The 19,819-nt window shown below is 43.5% G+C and overlaps 1 protein-coding gene across 1 annotated transcript in view; it reads right to left on the bottom strand.

The window, feature by feature from the left end:
- Positions 1-19,399, bottom strand: part of NPAS2 (neuronal PAS domain protein 2) — a 420,609-nt gene extending 401,210 nt beyond the window's left edge. Inside the window, exon 1 of the mRNA XM_078658025.1 lies at positions 19,052-19,399. Coding sequence (XP_078514151.1) covers positions 19,052-19,212 — 161 coding nt within the window. The 5' untranslated portion in view covers positions 19,213-19,399. The remainder of the gene's footprint in view (positions 1-19,051) is intronic.
- Between the last annotated feature and the right edge of the window lie 420 nt (positions 19,400-19,819).

Here is a 19,819-nt window from a genome sequence, read left to right as displayed (position 1 = left end):
ACCTAAACCCTAGCTACTCTTGTGAGATTTTAAATTACTGCATAATCAGAACTTGATCTCAAGATGCATTGGCATGTTTGTGGCCACTTCGATCTCCATAATATAAATGAGGGAAGAGCTGAATCACACCCATTGCCAAATGGGTTTGTTGGTTTCCAAGGAGGTGTTCATTCAGATGGAGCACTTCATTGCTGTCGGCTTCTGCTAAAGACAAAATATTAGTTAGGGTTTAATAGTCCTTAGGATTGAATACTTTGATCTGCCATGACTTAATAAATAGTGACTGAGTCACATGCACAAAGCAGTTAGTGGATACAAATTCTAATGTTGCAAGACAACATTTAAAAAGTAGAAAATTACTGATTAAATCAAGAGTGAATGATGTCGCCACAGTTAGGGATATTCTATTTTGAGCAGACTGAGCATTATAGTTTCCAAGGTGATCTCAGCAAACATCCACATTCTTGTCAAAGCTATGGGCCTGATTTAGAGTTTGGAGGACAGAGTACTCTGCCAAAAGCATGGCGGAGTATTCTGTCGATCAAAACCTTGGTCCTCCCGATCAGTGTAGTGAGGAGTTGGGCAAACCGTCGGAGAAAGTGAACATAAAGAGCCTGTGGTGTGTTGAGATTTTGCATCCTAAGAATGGAGAAAACATCCAGTATTGCCTTTTTATCACCACTCTGAGGTGCACAAATCAGAATGATGTATTAATACCTCACCCAGTAAATACTGCATACCACAGTATCAGTATTTACTATGTGTGGTGTGATTAACCATTATTGCACCAGAGTTGTAATGCGGCCGTGGGCTTCCACTCTGCCTTTCCTCTCACATAATTTGTACTGATTTGTGTCTTTTCCTAAATTGTATCTCAAAATATCGAGGTCACGACTATCGATCTGAGCTGATATTGACGTCACAATATCAACTTCCAGCATATCATCAAGGTAAGCATACATTTGGGAGTATAGATTTACTATTCAAACTTCATGTTAACATACTTTGACAATATGTTGCAGTTGATATAAGTACAGGTCAATATAAAAACCTTCATATTTTGGAAGGACACACTCTCCCAGGTCACCAGTAATTGTGCTACTGTTTTTTATTTTCTTGCTCTTGTTAGAATAAAGGTCTGTACATGCACAAACCTGCGGCTTTCTTCGTTAACCAGCTAACTTATGTCACTTTTGTGTTTTAACCTGGTAAACACTACCTTATCACCTTTTTTTTCAGATAGCCATACTTGCATACACAGGAATATGTATACATTCTCAATTGTATTATACGCCTAAGGTATTTGGATGTATATTTTTTGGGCCTGATTCACAAAGGGCCTCGGCACTCGTGGCAAAGACCCCGCAGTCATGGGGTGTCTCCGCATTCGGGCAGAATCTCCACATTGATCAGGAAAGAACATAAGAAGGACCATCTGCCCTAAATATGATTGATGGTCTAAGGTACTTTGGATGGCGGCATAGTGTTAGTCGGGCAGTCGTTCAAAGGTTCCCACTGGCAGGATGAGAAAGGCAGCAACTGGTGGAAACATTGCAGCTGCCTGGCTCTAAAAAAAGCTGGCGGACTGCGAGTTTTGTGGAAAGGATACACTGCCATGTTTTTGGTGGTAGACCATGTCCACAAACTCTAAATAAGACTTCTAGCCTTTTAACCTTTTTTTATATGGCATCTGGGACTGACTGTATGCATTATTGTAGCTCTTCTTCGGACTACCTCTAATCCTTGCTTATTCATTTGAAGATGTGGTCTTCTGAGCTGTACACAATAATGTGAACAATGTGGACACCATACCTTATTGTATTTAGACACATTTTTGTTTACTGTTGCAAACACAGAAATGGGAAGCAGACACCTCCCTCTGAGCATTTCACCCGTGCATCTTCTCTAATCTTCTGCTTCCGTACAGTCATACTTTCCAGATAGGAAACATACTTACATAAGTAATTACAAATACACTTGTACATGTCAAACTGTTATTTTTCTATTGGCTGCTGTTCATTCTGTATTTAGAAACCACATTGTTGGCAAGGGAATGGAATTGAACAGGAACAAATTCATCACACAATAAACAGAAACAAAACAAGAAGCCTCTGTGATGTGTCACTTTCAGAATCTAATCCCCAATCAAGAAAAATTAATGAACAGAAATGAACGGCAGGTAAGATAGTATGAGAATGATGTTGCTTGGTGCCTTCCTAAGATTGTGCTCTTTACATTTGTACCTTATCTTTTCAGAAGGCACAGATCCCTAGCAGTTGTTATCAATGCCACCTAACCTGGGTCCATTTCTTACAGCTTGGCTCCTCACATCTCCCAGCCATGGCTGCGGGAAGAGGAAACTTCCAATATCATGTCTCAGTTGCATTTGGAGCACGCAAACTGCATGGCAGCCATCCAGAACGCCACATACTAGTAGGCTCTTCACATGTAACAGGAAGGCTGCAACCAGCTAATGGGTTCTGGAAGTTGGTGGCTTGTTTCTGTGCTCAGGTTGCTTGGGTGGAGTTTGTACCTTGCCCGCAGGCTACTGCATGGCTTCCCCATACTAGCGAAGTGGAACCCCTACGTGGATTTTCTAGCCTCCACTTTACACTCCATGGCCAATGCAGGCATCATTCTGATTCCTCCAACCATAAGCCACCTGTGTACACTGTCGGGCTCTTACTCCTACTCCCCTTTGGACCCCACTGTAAGAGGACCTGCATCCATGCTCCTCAATGTTCATGAGCCACCAGAGCATGGAGTGTGTGTTTTCTGGGCCCACGTCAGCACTGCAGCTCGGCAGACCCGCTAACTACACCTGCAAAGGTGCTGAGGTCAGGTAGGCCATTATTTATATACATAATTTCTACACAGGAGTTGTGAGAGGTTGCTATCACCTGTGGGAACTGCTGTACCGGGAGTCACCTCCAGCTAACAATCAGCACAAAATGACTTGGACTTACTCTAAACAAAGACCTTTCCTTCAAGGATCATGGCACCAAGAACATCAAGACCGCATTGCATCAGTGAAACCCTTCCTACCTGAAACAGATTTCAGAACAACCATGCAAAGCTTGATCCTCTCTCACCTAGGAAAATAAACTCCTCTTACCAGTTTTCCCAACACCACACTCTCACCCTTCAAAGGCATCACGCACATAATGATCCATTTCATCAAGGGCCTCAAAAATTTAGAAATATTCACAACGATACTGAAAGAACTGCACTGTTTTCCCCATGATCTTCAAGACCAGATGCATTGCCTGCAAGGCCGTCAGAAACAAAGCTCACACATAGATGGCCAAGAAACTAACCACCTGAGATGGACAGTGCCACACCAGGAGCCAGGATGCTGCCAGACTAGAAACTAAGAAATATAAGAAAGAAAAGACCAGAAGGCAGACCTTCTCCATCGACTCACCTGTGAACTTAACCAAGATCCCTGTTGACATAAAAACTCATCCTACCTTTCTGCAATTCAGGAAGAAGAAACACTGCCTCCTTATAAGCTAGGAACCTGCTCACCACCTACTTTATTGTAAACAATCTTGAATCTTATTATTGGGCTCTTGCACTCTAGTCAGTGCCCAATGTATCCCTTGCTAGTTTCATGCAACACAAATACCTTGTCTCCCCACGAGAATCGGGATCTAAAAAGAAGCATTTTCTACACGTACCCAGGCCTCTGTATTCATCCCAGTTAGTGGAAGTACGTCGGTGCCAATGAAGAGAGGACTCCTGCTGTGAGGATTTAATGTCCAAAAAGTCTACCGGCCTGCGAGACGAGCTGCTCCTTGCTTCCACACCTGCGTCGGTTAGGGTTGTGGCATTGCACTTAACTAACTGATCCCCACATGCAGCACAAGCGTGTCACAGACACAGCCTGAGCAAACCCTGTCTCAATGTCGGACCCTTCTGGAACCTGTCAGAACCTGGGCTGGGAACACTCTCTTGGCACGGCACTGCAATTACTTCAAAACAGAGCTAACAGAGGACATCAGAGGTTTTGGCAAAGATGCTGTACCTTCCACAAACTGTTGTATTGTTAGGCTGAATTCAATCTTTCTTATCCACAAGTGAAGGACGAATGATGAAATCAGCCCCTAAGTGACTAAGAGCCAACTGGCCTTGATGTTCGAAACTATCAGTAAGTGTTTGGTGGGTCACAAACAAGAGAGGGCAAGTGGTCCAATGGAAAGATGCAGCATGTTTTAAATTGAGGGAATACATTAAAGCAATGAAAGAATCATTGGTGGGGATACTAAATGTGTCACAAAATGTTGTCATGGAATAGTTAAGTGTTAGAAATTGGGTTACTGGTTGAGTGGCATGGAACACCACGCAGGCACAAACACAATCCTTGTCAGGTGAACCACAAACGTAACTAAATTAACCTGTGCTTAGCATCTGGTAGCTTGGCACAAATCAGTCAGGATTAATGTAATGGCAATGTGTAAAGTATTTATGCAGCACACAAACAGTAGTAGAGTGAAAACATAACACACGTTAAAATCCAAAACCAATTTAGAAAAAGATAAAATGATACCAGAACGACAAAAATTCAAACAGTAGAGCCAGAGATATTCAATGTTATAGTTTTTGGTGAAAATAGTGCCTAAAAGCATAAAGCGCCACTCGTGGTCATCTGGTCGCGTTAGACCAGAGGGAAGTCACCAGTTCAGACTTTTAGGGTGCTGGTCTTCTGACTGTTATAGGCAATATGTGCGGGTCCTGGGTGATGAGGAACGCGCATCAGGGCAGATTGTGTAAAATATTTACTGGTGTTTTTTTTTCCTTCGGGTTCTGTGGCAGGTCCAGTGGCAGAGGACATGGCAACCTGGGTGGTGGGTCACTCTTTCGTCAAATAGGAGAAAATACAGGCTCAGCAAAGGGGCTTTGGGGCCACTGTAGATTTAAATTAAAAACGGCTTCCTATCGTGGTTCTGTAATTCTCAAACCTGACTGCATTTTAGTTTTGCCCTCACGTAGGCCAGTAAAGTAGGCCCAAAACAAGTGGCTTTGCCTTCTGAGTTCGTGCATATATTAATTTGGGTTTCTCTGACTCTGAATGAACTGCAGAGAGAGAGTAACCCGTTTCACCTGAAACTGACCTTTTGCAAGACCTGTTTCACTAGCTGATCGTTGTCTGAGTTTTTCAATCACTGTTCAGGACCTCGTTAACTTTTAGTTTTCCTTGCACATATCTTATCTTAAACAATATCTAAATGGTTTCTTTTCTTAAGACTTTCTTTCCTGAAACATGGGTTTTTGCCATGTTTCGTGACTGCCATCTGGTGTTACTTTTTATGTAGGCCTTAGAAGTTAGTCTGTGAGCAAAGCAGTTTGACCTATTGTGAATCATACACATTAACCAAGGATTTCCGTGCACTGGAGTTAATTTCAGAAGCTGGCCTTTAACCTGGAATTGACCCTGCCAAGCCAATTTCCCTGCAAGATCCTTATTTGATTTTCCAATCACCATTCAAGACATTTGTTAACTTTTAAGTTTCTGTACGTCTCTGTTATCCTGCACATTATCTGAAACTACTTTTCTTGACTATTTTTTCATTTCATGGGTTACGCTTTTAATTAAGGGTTTGTGCGGGCCTTCCAGATTATTATTTAGATATGCCTAAATATTAACTTGTGGGTTGGGACACTGTAAAATGAGCTTTACTGTCTGATGCTGTGTGATGTCATGTATTTTCTATTGGTTGAATTTTGGTGCAGGGGCGTGCATTTTAAATGTACCTTTTAGTGTATAAATAGGGATGTCTCGCCTTAGTAAAATTGAGCAGTTTCTTGAGTTGTACACCGTGTTGTGTTGCTGGGATTTCTGCTACTAGCTGCTGCTAATAAATTTGATCTCTGACGCCACCTAGAAGTATTCCGTGTCTCTGTATACCAAGGCAAGGGAACCTAGAGGACTTTTGGGCGTGTCCCTGACGCCGCTGGGTACTTGAAAACCCGGTTCTTCAGTTGGCGCGGCCAACGCGGGCCGACTTCAGTGGTACCGGTCCAAGCCCGAAGATTGCGAGGAGCCACGTGAGGAAATTCTGGAGGAGGGCCCCCACTTCATCGACCCCTGCATGTCGACGTGGACCAAAGGACTTTTCTGCGAGGCTTCCTGCTTTCCAACGGCTGCGAAGGACTGCTGCCCTGACTGTCGCCTTGTCTTGGACCCTCCGATTGATGTTTGTAAAGCGAGACGATAGACGGTCTTCTGGTGGCGTGACAGATATTTAGTTAAGTATAAGTGGGTCGCTCCCACGACTTTGTCTGGTTCCTTGGTTTTGATTTGGTTGGTTTTTATTTGGTTGCTGCAGTACCCAAAGCCGAAGGGCTTGTATATTTACGAGTGTATCATTTTTTGATTCCCTTTGAAGTTTGAAACCAGACTAGTGAGCAAGATGCCTGGTCTTGGTAAATTTGGTAATTGGTTTGTTTGTAGTAGTAACAGGGATTCCCGATTGGAGGATTCATGTCCGATACCTCCGGTTGGAACTCCGACTTATGAACTGTACTCAAAACACGGAGTGGGCCCTATTACTTATAATGAAGTATGGGTCCGCTACACTAAAAAGGATGGTGTTTTGCAATGGCCCCCACATGGTAGTTTTGAAACAGAGATTTTAGACAATCTAGAAGTTAAGCTATTTAAGAAGAAAGCCCGGCCGGCAATGTTTGACTCTTTCCGCCTTTGGCGTAAGGAAGCCAAACAGAGAGAAATTAAGCAAGCAAAGAGAGATAGGAAAGATAAAAATATGTCAGTACTACAAGCTGCTAGACAGTTTAAGGAAGATGGAGAAGAGCGTGCGAGTGAAGTCTTAGATAGACCGCGTTGCATGGCCATAGATAAATGTTATCCGGCCTTGCCGTCTTCTCCTCCGAAAGTGATGGAAGACCCTGAAAAAGATCCTTTGATCTCTCATTTACTGAGATTGCCTCCTCCATTATGTGCAGGGTGCTACTGCGCCTCTATTACCCCCGTTTGTTCCACCCTTTGTTGTTCAACCTCCTGCTGTTGTTCAGCCCCCCGGTGCTCCACCGATGGTTTTGCCTTCTCCTGCGGAACCCATTCTAGGGTCGCCAGCCTTGCTATCAGCTTTGCCTCAAACTACTTTGCCTTCTGCTTCTGCATCTTTGATTTCTACTGTTCTTGTCCCTACACCTTCCTTGCCTCAGAATACTTATTCGCCTGTTCTTATGTCTACTTCTTCTCCTTCCGTTCCGTTCGAAAACCAATCACAGAAACTGTTTCTAATTTATTGTCACCATTGTTTGGGTCACTGAATATGACCCTTGTTTCGGAACGTAAGCAGAGTCGTAGTCAGCTTCCTAGTTCTGAAGAACGGACAGAGTTGGATTTGTTGGCTCGTAGGTGGATTTTAAATGCTCCGAGGTATAATTTGCCAGCAGTTATGGATGTTTTCTTTCAGTGGGAACCGCCTAAGCAAAGGTATGTTTTTGATGTAATGTGTACTTTTCTGCGTCAGGAATGGGAAGATAATGAGTTGGGTCCGATTCCGCAGGATGTGCTCGATGTTCAGTCAGATTTTGCCAAAGGGATGATAGTGGAATCGGATGTTACAGATGCCATAGAGACAATACTTGCTTTCAGATCTAGACTTCCGCCTCAGACATTGTATGAACCTGATTCCTCTGTTAGGAGGAAAGTGAAACAGTACCCTATGAGAGAAGTTCCTCCGGTATGGAAAGAAGCAGTTCAGGCTAATGTAAATTTGGGTATTCAGGCCGCTCCAGCTCATTTTCAGCGAGTATGGGTACATGTCCCTTGGAAGAGAGCAGAGGTCTTGGCTCTTAAGCAGACCTTACCTGACCCTCGTAAGAATCCTGCCGGTTATTACAAGGAGTTGTCCCAGACAGTTGAAGCGTGTATTATGAATTTAGCTGACATCGATATGTTGATGGGTAATGTAGTCCCTCAACCCTTGTGGGCGAAGATTCGTCATGAGAATCATGCTGCTGAATTAGGTGATACCTGGGCGAATATTGTTGCTGCAGATGGTAGACAGGAGGGAGGTGCTAAACCTGAACCTCTAGTTTCAGAATTACCAGGTAGAATTATTAATCTGATGAAAACGATGATGCCCGCTTTACGAGTGAATTGGGATAAGTTAGCAGCATGTAAGCAGAAGACGAGTGTATCTGATTTCTTCACTAGGTTTGAAGAGACGTTTATTGATCATAGTGGTCAGGATATGAGTACGGAGGGTGGTCAAAGGTTGTTTGTGGATAAATTTGTCTTTAATTTGCTTCCCGAACTTTCTAATAAGTTAAAGGACTCTGAGAGTTCATGGGCTGTCTCTTCGTCGGCCCAGATATTGGCTACTGCACAATATTATGAGAATAGGGATAAAGATGAGAAGGATAAAGTGGAGAAGAAAACTAAAGAGTTAAAAACAAAAGTTCTTTTGCAGCAAGCTTATCCGCCTCGTCAGAATCAGCCTCAGTTTCAGCAACCTCCACAATTTCAGAGATTGTTACAGAAGTCCGAGCCTTATGTTCAGCGATTCTTTCCTGGCCCTAATCAGTGTGCTTATTGCAGAGAGGAAGGTCATTACAAGAGTAGTTACCCGGCTTTGTTACAGAGTGCAAATGGTGTATCTGGTCAGAGAGGTCGTGGTGGTTTTCAGAAAGCTCCTAGGGGTAGGGGACGTGGTGTGTTTCCCCAGAATGAGCGTTCCTCTTCCCTACAGAATTCTGCAAATTATTTTGACAGACAGAATGTTCCGAGGGGTCAGTCTGCCCAGTATTATGTTGAGGATTACTATGTCGAAGGTGAGAGTTCTGGTTATAATATTAACTAGGACAGCCAAGGACAAAGTGAGGGAGTAGTGTCAGTTCCAGTAGACCAGAGTGGACCTTATGTTGAAGTGGTTACATCAGGTGTGGTAGAACCTTTTCTTTTGGATACTGGTGCGATGAAGAGTTCTATTATGCACTCTAAACTTCCTGGCGCACCTTTGTCTGGCTTGACCAATGTTTCAGTAGGATTTTCAGGCGCCCCAGTTCGTAATCCGGTCTCTAGTCCTTTGTCCCTTTCGATTGGCCCTTGTGAATTGGAAGCTCCACTTATTTTAACGACTGGTTGTGGTGAGAATCTGTTGGGTTTGGACTTGCTGAAAAGATTGTATGCGACATTACATTGTTCTCCTTCAGGAGTACAACTTACCCTCGGTAAGAAAGTGATTTCTCCAATGTATTTGTCTAAGGATTGTTTGCCACTGGAATTGCGTTCGCTTCCTGATACACTTTGGGCTACAGGTCCAAATGATGTTGGTCTTTTGCAGATTCCACCTTATGTTGTCACGCTTAAGTCAAATGCTAGGCTACCTCGTATTCCCCAATACAAGATCTCGAGTGATGGTGAGAGAGCTCTTTTAGCGATTGTTTATGATCTGGTTGAGAAGGGTGTAGTGGAGGAAACGAGAGGTAATGTTTGTAACAGTCCTGTTTTGCCTATCCTTAAACGTACTGATGCTTCTCAGCCACCTGTGTACCGGTTTGTGATCGACCTTCGAGAGGTAAATAAGATAGTCGTGCCACAGTTTCCTGTGGTACCTGATATCACTGCTTTGTTGACTTTGATTCCTGCTTCGGCAGCTTGGTTTTCTGTCATCGATTTGAAGAATGCTTTCTTCAGTATTTCTATTGCTGAGGAGAGTAGAGATATTTTTGGCTTCTCATTAGGAGGCCGAAGCTTCCAGTTTAAGAGAGCTCCCCAAGGTTATTGTGAAAGTCCCTCCATCTATAGTCAAGCGTTGAAAACTCAGCTTGACGGTTTTGTGTTACCTGTTGGTGCTACTCTTATTCAGTACGTCGATGATTTGTTGATTACTGCTGATGAAAAGATTTGTAAAGAGGCTACTCTTTCTTTGTTGCGGTATTTGTCTGACCTTCATCATAAAGGGTCACCTTCAAACCTGCAATATTGTCGCCAAGAAGTGACCTACTTAGGTCATCTCTTGTCGAAGGAGGGAAGGAGATTGACCCCAGAACGAATTCAAGCAATAACGCAAATGAATGTACCATCCACACAGAGAGAAGTGCGTGCCTTTTTAGGTATTACATCGTATTGTAGACAGTGGATCCCCAATTTTTCACTGTTGGCGAAACCTCTGTTAGCATTGACTCTGAAAGATACTCCGCATCCTCTTCCTTGGTCTGACGAATGTCAGAAAAGTTTTTCTGAACTACGCAATGCATTGTGTTCGGCTCCTGTGTTGGGTACTCCAGACTATAGTAAGCCTTTCACGTTGTACGTGCACGAGAGAGAAGGTTGTACTTTGTCAGTGTTAGCACAACCATTTGGGGACAAGCAGCGTCCATGTGCGTATTTCTCCTCTACGTTAGACCCAGTTGCTAAGGCGTTGCCGAGTTGTTTGAGAGCTACAGCTGCAGCGGCTGTTTCTATCCGACAGTCTGCTGGTTTGGTATTGGGCAACACGTTGATTGTGATGGTCCCACATGCAGTGGATACCTTATTAAACAGGACTAAGACACAGGACCTTACTAGTGCACGTCTGTCAGGTTACGAGTTGACATTGTTGGTTAGTCATGTGCACATTAAAAGATGTAATGTGCTGAATCCAGCTACGTTGTTACCGATCTCTACAGAGACGGATCCTCAAGAACAGCATGATTGTTTTCTTCGTACAGAGGAAGAAACGAAAGCTAGAGTTGACCTCAGGGATACTCCCCTTACGAATGTTGATGGTACGCTATGGGTAGATGGTTCGTGTTTTAAGCTTCCGAATGGTGAAACGACTGCAGCGTATGCTATTACAACTTTACATACAGTTGTTGAGACAGCACGCATACCACAGAATTCTGCGCAAGCAGCAGAATTGATTGCATTGACTAGAGCGTGCGTGTTGTCAGAAGGAAAGCAAGTGAATGTTTACACCGACAGCCAGTACGCGTTTGGAGTTGCCCATAGTTTTGGGCGTTTGTGGAGAGAGCGTGGGTTCCTTACTTCGCACGGAACCAAAATATAGGACGGGCAGTTGGTGAATGAACTTTTGGAATCTCTCACTCTCCCAAAGCAGATTGCAATTATGAAGTGTAGTGCGCATAAGAAAGTTGTGGACGATGTTGGTCGAGGGAATGCGTTTGCGGATGAAGTTGTGAAGGAAACGGCGAAAGACATGATGAGCCGTATGTATGTTGCAGGCCCAGCTAATTGGGTTATGGCTGGTGGAATGTGTGAAGACACAATAGAAAGTGTGAAAATGATTCAGGCTGAAGCGATTGAGAAAGAAGTGAGTGTTTGGAGAGATACTACGGGTGTGTCGGATTCGACAGGTTGTTGGGTTGAGTTGTCAGAACACCAGCGATGGCTGTTGCCAGATGCGTATGTGCTCCCAGTGGTTACAATGGCTCATGGAATGGCTCACATAAGTTCAAAGGGAATATGCAAGTTGTTGGCTCCAGTTTGGCAGAATGCTGGAATTCCGAAATGTGCAGAGAATGTGGTGAGACATTGTATGATTTGTTTGAAGTATAATCCTGGTAAGGGAACTCCAACTCCAGCTGGTCATTTTGCTCCTCCGACGTATCCGTTTGAGGTGATACAGCTAGATTATATACATATGGAGAGATGCAACAATTTGAAGTATGTCCTTGTGGTTGTTTGTGCCTTTTCCAGGTGGATAGAGGCCTACCCCCTAAAGGATAATACTGCCTTGTCTACAGCCAAGGTTTTGCTGAGAGAGTACTTCCCTAGGTATGGTTTGCCGAGAATTGTATGGTCGGACAATGGGAGTGAATTTGTGGGTCAAATAATGAAGAAAGTGTGTGCTGGATTGGGAATAAATCAGACGTTCCATGCAGCGAATCACCCCCAGTCTGCTGGACTTGTTGAATGTTACAATGGTACCTTGAAGCTGAAATTAGCTACGGTACAAGCGAGCACTGGTCTTACATGGCCGGATGCCTTGCCGTTGGCTCTTTTGTCAACAAGGACGACTGTGCATTCTCGAGTGGGACTTAGTCCATATGAAATCATGTTTGGTCGTCCTGCGAATGTTTGGGGTGTGCCTCGTCCTAAAGAATACAGCAGTATTGAGTACCCTATGTTGGTGGATTACTTACATGACTTGACTGCTAAATTACGTGTTCTCCACCAACAGGTCTATGACAGTTTGCCGACAGCTGCTACAGATCCAGGACATTCAATCCAACCTGGTCAATACGTCCTCATCAAGAACTTCCAGCGTACCAAGAATTTGGAACGGAGATGGACTGGTCCCTACTTAGTTCTTCTGGTCACTAGAACTGCTGTTAGAGTAGCTGGCAAGAAAAACTGGGTGCATGCCACCCATACGAAAAAAGTCCCTTTGCCTTTACCATATGATCAGTGGGTGAGGGATGGTATAGCTGATACAGATTGCGAGCGAGTCCCCACATTCGTGCCTTTTAGTGATGCTCATTTGACATGGACACGGTCAGAACGCGAGGATGACAATGTGCTGCAAGAAGCTGTTCCTCCACGTTTGAGATTGGACACTACCGAACCTGAACTTTTGTTTATGGACCAAACAGTGCCGACTAAATCACGTTACAACCTCCGATCTCGGAATAAATAAAGGGACTTTGAGCATTATTTTTTTTCCCACACTGAGACCAAAAAGAGACAATTTCTTCAAGTATTTTGCATTTGACTTTTGTTTTTCTTTTTCTCTTGCTTTTTCTGAAATTGTATTATGGTTTTCTGTTAAATTTTTGATTGGTTACCATTTGCCAGTTGCAGGGTCACGTAGGAGTACCAACAGTTCAGTTTGTGACCTGAGTAGTGGCAGTAGGTCTGCAGGACTTGCAGTGTCCCTATGACCTGCTAACAATCACAGCTGAAGTACTCTGTCAAGATAGCGTGAGCGACATTAGAAAATGGAGATTGTATTGAGGAATGACGATAAAAAGCAAGAGATGAAAAACCGATATTATAGAATGTTGTTCTCTAAGTGTGGTATAGCTTTATCTATTTTAATACTTTTATGTATTCTATTAGCTATTATATTCTGGTTTGTTTCTTCTACACAATTGACGTCAGCACCAACTTCTCAACCTACTCTTTCTTTTTCTACTGTTTCTCCACATGAGTTTCATACGTTACCTGAACATGAACAGACACGAAGATCAGAATTTGTGAACAATTCGTTTATACAGATGTTGCATCAGCATCAGCTAGTCATAAATACCACGAATTGTTGGGTGTGTGGTCTTATGCCACATACTACAGATAAGGGAATGCCATATTTGGTTTTGCCTTTTTCGCCTAACGGGTCAGTTTGGGCACTCCAATCAATGTTTATCTATGCGAATGAAGCCTCTCCTGTACGTTCCGTCAATGACAATGCAAGTAATAATGCCTTGATACAGGGAATAGTTGATATGATTAGAGATATCGATGTGTATAACGCTATCTCTAGAGATGAGGTACTAGCATATGTCGGTTGGAATAAGACGACATATAGTGCTAGCTTGACGGAGAAAGAAAGGCAGCGAAGGTCTCCTCCTATTTGGATTGTACCCCACCGAGGTCATCTTTGTCTGCAAGGTAATGGTCAGAATCCGAGGGCTCAGCTTGGTAAGAGTGTGTGTGTTCACACATACGTTTATACGTCCCAGAAATCTCCTCCGTTTGTGCCAGCTAAAGGCACGTATTTTGTTTGTCACGATAGAGCATACACATGGTTGCCATCTGATTTTCTGGCACATGTTATGTGGCATTTTTGCTTCCCCCTACATACACTGCTGTTTTCGATTACCATAAGACAAGATATGGTAGAGGTGTAATCGATGTGAAAGATAGTGTCGCACAAGAAGCTGGAGACTTCTTTAAGGGTTTCCTACCCTTTTGGGGTCCTATGGCTAATAGTAGGAATATTCGTCAGCTTACGAGAGAGGTTGAGGCCACTATAAATGAGACTGCAGGTGCCCTTAGCAATATTACAGCTGAGCTTCAAGCGGATCGCCTTATGACATTACAGAACCGTTTTGTTTTAGATATTATACTTGCAGATAGAGGTGGGGTATGCAAATTGATTAGATCTAGTTGCTGCGTTTTCATACCAGATAATGCCCCGACAGTGTACCAAGCCATCTCTAGACTACATAAGATCTCTGAGTCTATTCATGTGGACGAAGGAGACTGGTCGTTGATGGGATGGTTATGGGAGTCGTTGTCCAAATGGGGATGGAAGATTCTGACGTTCCTTGGTATGGCGTTAGCTATCCTTTTCTCGTGTTGTTTATGCATCCAGTGTGGTCCCGCCATTTGTAGTCTTTGTGCTATGATCTGTGTGAGAAGACCAGCCCCGAGAGAAGTGAAGGATAATAAGATGATGTTACAGCAACACCTTTATGACCTGATGAGAATAGATATAGACCTAGATTCAGATTGACATGAGTTTAGGTTATTGCCTACGTAATGGCAAAAGGAGGGTCTGTGGTTCTGTAATTCTCAAACCTGACTGCATTTTAGTTTTGCCCTCACGTAGGCCAGTAAAGTAGGCCCAAAACAAGTGGCTTTGCCTTCTGAGTTCGTGCATATATTAATTTGGGTTTCTCTGACTCTGAATGAACTGCAGAGAGAGAGTAACCCTTTTCACCTGAAACTGACCTTTTGCAAAACCTGTTTCACTAGCTGATCGTTGTCTGAGTTTTTCAATCACTGTTCAGGACCTCGTTAACTTTTAGTTTTCCTTGCACATATCTTATCTTAAACAATATCTAAATGGTTTCTTTTCTTAAGACTTTCTTTCCTGAAACATGAGTTTTTGCCATGTGTCGTGACTGCCATCTGGTGTTACTTTTTATGTAGGCCTTAGAAGTTAGTCTGTGAGCAAAGCAGTCTGACCTATTGTGAATCATACACATTAACCAAGGATTTCTTCATGCACTGGAGTTAATTTCAGAAGCTGGCCTTTAACCTGGAATTGACCCTGCCAAGCCAATTTCCCTGCAAGATCGTTATTTGCTTTTCCAATCACCATTCAAGACAATTGTTAACTTTTAAGTTTCTGTACGTCTCTGTTATCCTGCACATTATCTGAAACTACTTTTCTTGACTATTTTTTCATTTCATGGGTTACGCTTTCAATTAAGGGTTTGTGCGGGCCTTCCAGATTATTATTTAGATATGCCTAAATATTAACTTGTGGGTTGGGACACTGTAAAATGAGCTTTACTGTATGATGCTGTGTGATGTCATGTATTTTCTATTGGTTGAATTTTGGTGCAGGGGCGTGCATTTTAAATGTACCTTTTTGTGTATAAATAGGGATGTCTCGCCTTAGTAAAATTTAGCAGTTTCTTGAGTTGTACACCGTGTTGTGTTGCTGGGATTTCTGCTACTAGCTGCAGCTAATAAATTTGATCTCTGACACCACCTAGAAGTATTCCGTGTCTCTGTATACCAAGGCAAGGGAACCTAGAGGACTTTTGGGCGTGTCCCTGACGCCGCTGGGTACTTGAAAACCCGGTTCTTCACTATCACATAGAGTGGAAAAGGAGGGATGCATTGGAAAGAATTGCTTCAGTGCTTGAATGGGATGTTGTAAGGAGGCAAGTGCCTGGGTGTCTTAATCATTCACTTGGGGGAGAATGATCTGGTTAAAAGAATGACATAGTTTTAATGAGAACAATGAAGAACGATTTGTTTCAAATTAGGGCAATGGGGCCTGTTGTTATGTTTTATTGACTGAGTTCATGCCACGTCGGAATTGGAGGGGGGCTTGCAGGCCCATGGCTATTGACAGGGCACATAGGAAGGTGAATCAGGAGATTTCATTCGAACATGAAATTCGAGAACAAGGAATTCTTGAGAGGGGATGGCATACATCTATAACACATCGGGATGGACTTGAACTTATTGGAGCTAGGGGAAGTGTTTTTCAGGACCCTTAGCATTAGAAGATTAATATCAGCTGATTTAAAAATTCTGGGGATGGGGGTAGAAAAATCTAGCGGCCTCACTTTTTGTGAGTGGCTGGGGCATGGAAAGTTTTGCAGGAGTTGTCAGAAGTTTGGTTGGCATTGCCAGTTGTTGAACCATGTGCAAAGGGAGGGTAAGCAGGTACTTCAAGGTTCATATTAGGCCATTTGGTTGTTTACAGGGTAAGACATGCATTAATAGGCTGTAGGGGAAATATAACATTGGAAATGTTTAAATGAACAACATTTAAATGAGATAGTTGTGGGTGGGCGCTCTGGTTAGCTAACTTAGATGTATAGTTAGGTTCTAGTTTTGTAATGCATTTTCCAGGAATATTCTGTGATGTGCACCTGTTTCTATACAGCAGCCTTTTTCATACAACAAGGTGGTCAGTCTTTTTGCTGCACCCGTCACTCCCCATTTGGTCTCCGAGGACAAAACACACCAAGGCCTAAGGTCCTGATTTGGGGTGAGGCATACTCCAAGGAATGTTTGCTGATTGTGATGCTGAGGGATGGCTGGCCTCTTGGGCTGTTGGGGATGAGAAGAGGGGAGAGGGTTGGTTGGCGGGGATTGGCAGTGGTGCATGTGGATAGACAGAAGTGGTTGAGATAGCGAATGGATAGACCTGTTGTTTGTATGATTTGGTAATACACAGTTTCATTCGGTTTGAAACACTACACTACTAAAATGACTGATCAAAAAAGAAAACACAACTGCTCTATATCTTAGACACACACACTCACCACTCAGCATCCTAAGGATTCTAATATGCTACCTTTTTTAACATATATTATTGGTTTTCAATATCAACTTTGATATAGTAATATCACAGACTTCAGCGATTTGAACTGTGCCAGAAAACATTTATTAATATATAATTCAGTATACAAATATTATGGCATTTGCCAAGGATCATTACATTAAGTAGCAACCACAGTCAAATAATCAGTGGCGGCTAGCAGGGAACTGTGGCAGGGGGGCGGAAGGTGTTTACTCACCTCCAATTATCCATATTCCAGTTTTTAGCACCCCCACCCTGCCCCTCCCCCGCCCCGCCTTTCTGCCCCACCGGAACTCCCTCCTCGGGCCCCGGCTGATATATATATATATATATATATACGTATACATAGGTGCTGAAATTAGGGGGGCAGGGGATGCTGCAGCTCCCCAAAATAACCATGCTAGAGTTCAGAAAGTGAATGAACAATAAAGATGGTTTTACATTGTATGTTTATCTTGTCATATTTGCTGTGTGTTCAAAAACAGAGGTCAGATGTCAGGTTATGACTATTGACAAATTTCAGCTTTTTCTTTCAACATGGAGATTTTTGTTTATTTTTCTTTCTCTGACTGCAAAAGTTAGAGGATTTTGTAAAGTGAATTATCTGACCATCTTCCTGGTACCCAGTGAGTATGAAAGAAAAAGATGTAAGACATCAGCTTTTTTTTCACAAACAATATTTAAATGTAATGTAAAATAACTCTACAAATATTTCGTACTATATCAGCAGTTTTGAAAACACAAATGAAGCACAATTGTTTTGTAATATTGAAATGACATAGAAACAAAGATTTAACCCCTTCCCTGCTGCCGTCAGCCGTTGGACATCTCGCGCGCTACCTCCCTGGTGCTGCGCACGTCCAACGGCAGACGCGGCCCCGCCCACCCTTTAGAACGCCCACACCGCGGTGGAAAAACCGCCGCGGTTAAGGCGTTAAATAGGATCAAAACAAATCAATACACTTTACTTGGTGAGGTGATGTGCAAATTGTAAATATTTGTTTCACACCGATTTCCACACATTATCATGTGTGCACTATATAGTTTTATTCATAAAACTGGAAGTCAGATCAACTTTTGTGGCCATTTCAATGGAAAATGTGCTGTCTGTAAATGATGGTGCATTACCACACCATAGTTTAGTAATATGTTTGTGACAGTGAATTAAAATACTGTCTACCCTTACCACTCTCCTGCTGAATGGACGTAGCTCATTTCCTACACTTGTTCTTAGATTGTTCAGGGTCCTTATGACTTCAGTGATGTAAAATTGATTCCAAGCACCACTGATTTGAAAATTGGTCAAGCACTACTGCACGTACATATATACACATGTGCAGAAAATCTTAACGCTTGCCTGTTATAGCTGGTCTCACCGTGGCCCTTAGTTTACCCCCTTTTATAATGATTTTCAAAGTGTTTTAAATTGCTGTTTGTATGCCCTGATATAATTTTAAATATATGATTGATTTTTTAAGCTTGTACTTTCAAGGTCATATTGACCGAAATAAAGTTTCTTTGAATTGAATTGATAATTATTTCTAGGAACGCCATTGAGTCGTGTGCTATGTAAAGCACGAATATTCTTTACTTTGCTATAAAAAATAAACGTCACTGCCTGTGTAAAGTCCTCACAAGACTTAAAATTCCTTGGAAATTATGTGTCCTCTCCTGGGCATACTATTGATAAAAAATCACCACTGCACAACAGCAACCACAAATACATGTTGTTGTTTTTTAATCACAACCTGCATTCCCGCCGTTTCCCCATTATAAATACGTGCCCCTACTTTATCTAGGATGACTGTGAAATTGAGTACAAAGCTAAGGCATTAACTCTATATAAATCTTGGGGAAAAGCCTGACTTTTTGGCTTTATTACTACTTGCTCTATCTGTATTCCTGTTGTATAACTGATGTGCAGATTTTTTTAGATTACCTCAGACGAAAATAAATATCCTTAAATTAGCGGGGGGGGCTTACTTTTAAGCTGAACACGTCTCGACCAACAACAGCGTGTCCTTACTGAGACTAAACTTGTGAAAATCAAGTTTTCATAAGTGTTCGTTTTGTATGTATTAGGAACCGCGTAAAACACCAATGACTGAGAAATGATTTATACAATCTGTTTTGCCATGGCAATGCGGTAGAACCAAGATTATTTCTTTACCTCAGACATTATTAACTTCTCTCGCGGTGTTACTACAACTTGGCAAACATATATCAATACGCTATAGCTGAAGCGTTCACGCTCGCCCTGTTAGTGACGCAGCAAACCCTGCGGGCCCGCGCCGGGGTCTTACCTGCTGCCGGTGCTGCGGTGGCCAGGTGTGCCGGGGCTCCGCCGCGCGCTGCCGCCGCCGCTGCTGCTGTCTGCTGAGGCGATGCGCGGGGAGGAGGAGCCGCTGTCCGCGCCACCCGCCTGAGAGAGGCAGTGGAGGGACTGGGATCCGCTGCGGCTCATGGCGCGGGCGGAGGGGTGGGGAACGGCGGGCTGTGGAGAAGAGCCGTGCTGCCCCGGGGCCGCGGGGCTCCCTCACCTCCACAGGGCAGGAGCAGTGGTGAGATGAGGCGGGTCTCGGTGTTGTGAGCCGGCCGCCTCGTCCTCCCTGCACTGCGCACGCTTCTCCACTGCAGCCCTCCTCAGGGCTGAACGGAGCGCCGCTGGCTGGCTCTCTGTGCAGCGCTGGCTCAGCTGCAAGGCCCTAGTGCTGCCGGCGCCTTGCTCTAATCTGTGGCCCAATGGCTGGCGCGCCCCCGGGGCATGCTCCCTGACTCTAAGGGTCGCGTAGGCACCGAGCTCTAATGCGCCTGTAGTTTGTGTGAGATGCAACAATCTAACTTTTATCCTTGGCCCTGGTCCCTAGGTAGCAAACTAGCTCCACTTCCATAGACACGTGACTAAATACAGGTGACTAATTCTGGGGCATGGCCTGCTTCAATGTGCAACGCCTGGAGTCTGTTACATCCGTGAAACGTGCACTGTATGTGCCTCAGTCAGATTGATACCTTGCTCTAATGCACAGCCTCATGACTAGTGTAACTTAGCTATGATCGCATGGCTCTATATT

This window comes from Lissotriton helveticus, chromosome 8, assembly GCF_964261635.1.
Source record: "Lissotriton helveticus chromosome 8, aLisHel1.1, whole genome shotgun sequence".
Taxonomy (NCBI): Eukaryota; Metazoa; Chordata; class Amphibia; order Caudata; family Salamandridae; genus Lissotriton; species Lissotriton helveticus.
The sequence above is the reverse complement of the archived record's forward strand: the minus strand, read 5'-3'. Positions and strand labels throughout refer to the sequence as shown.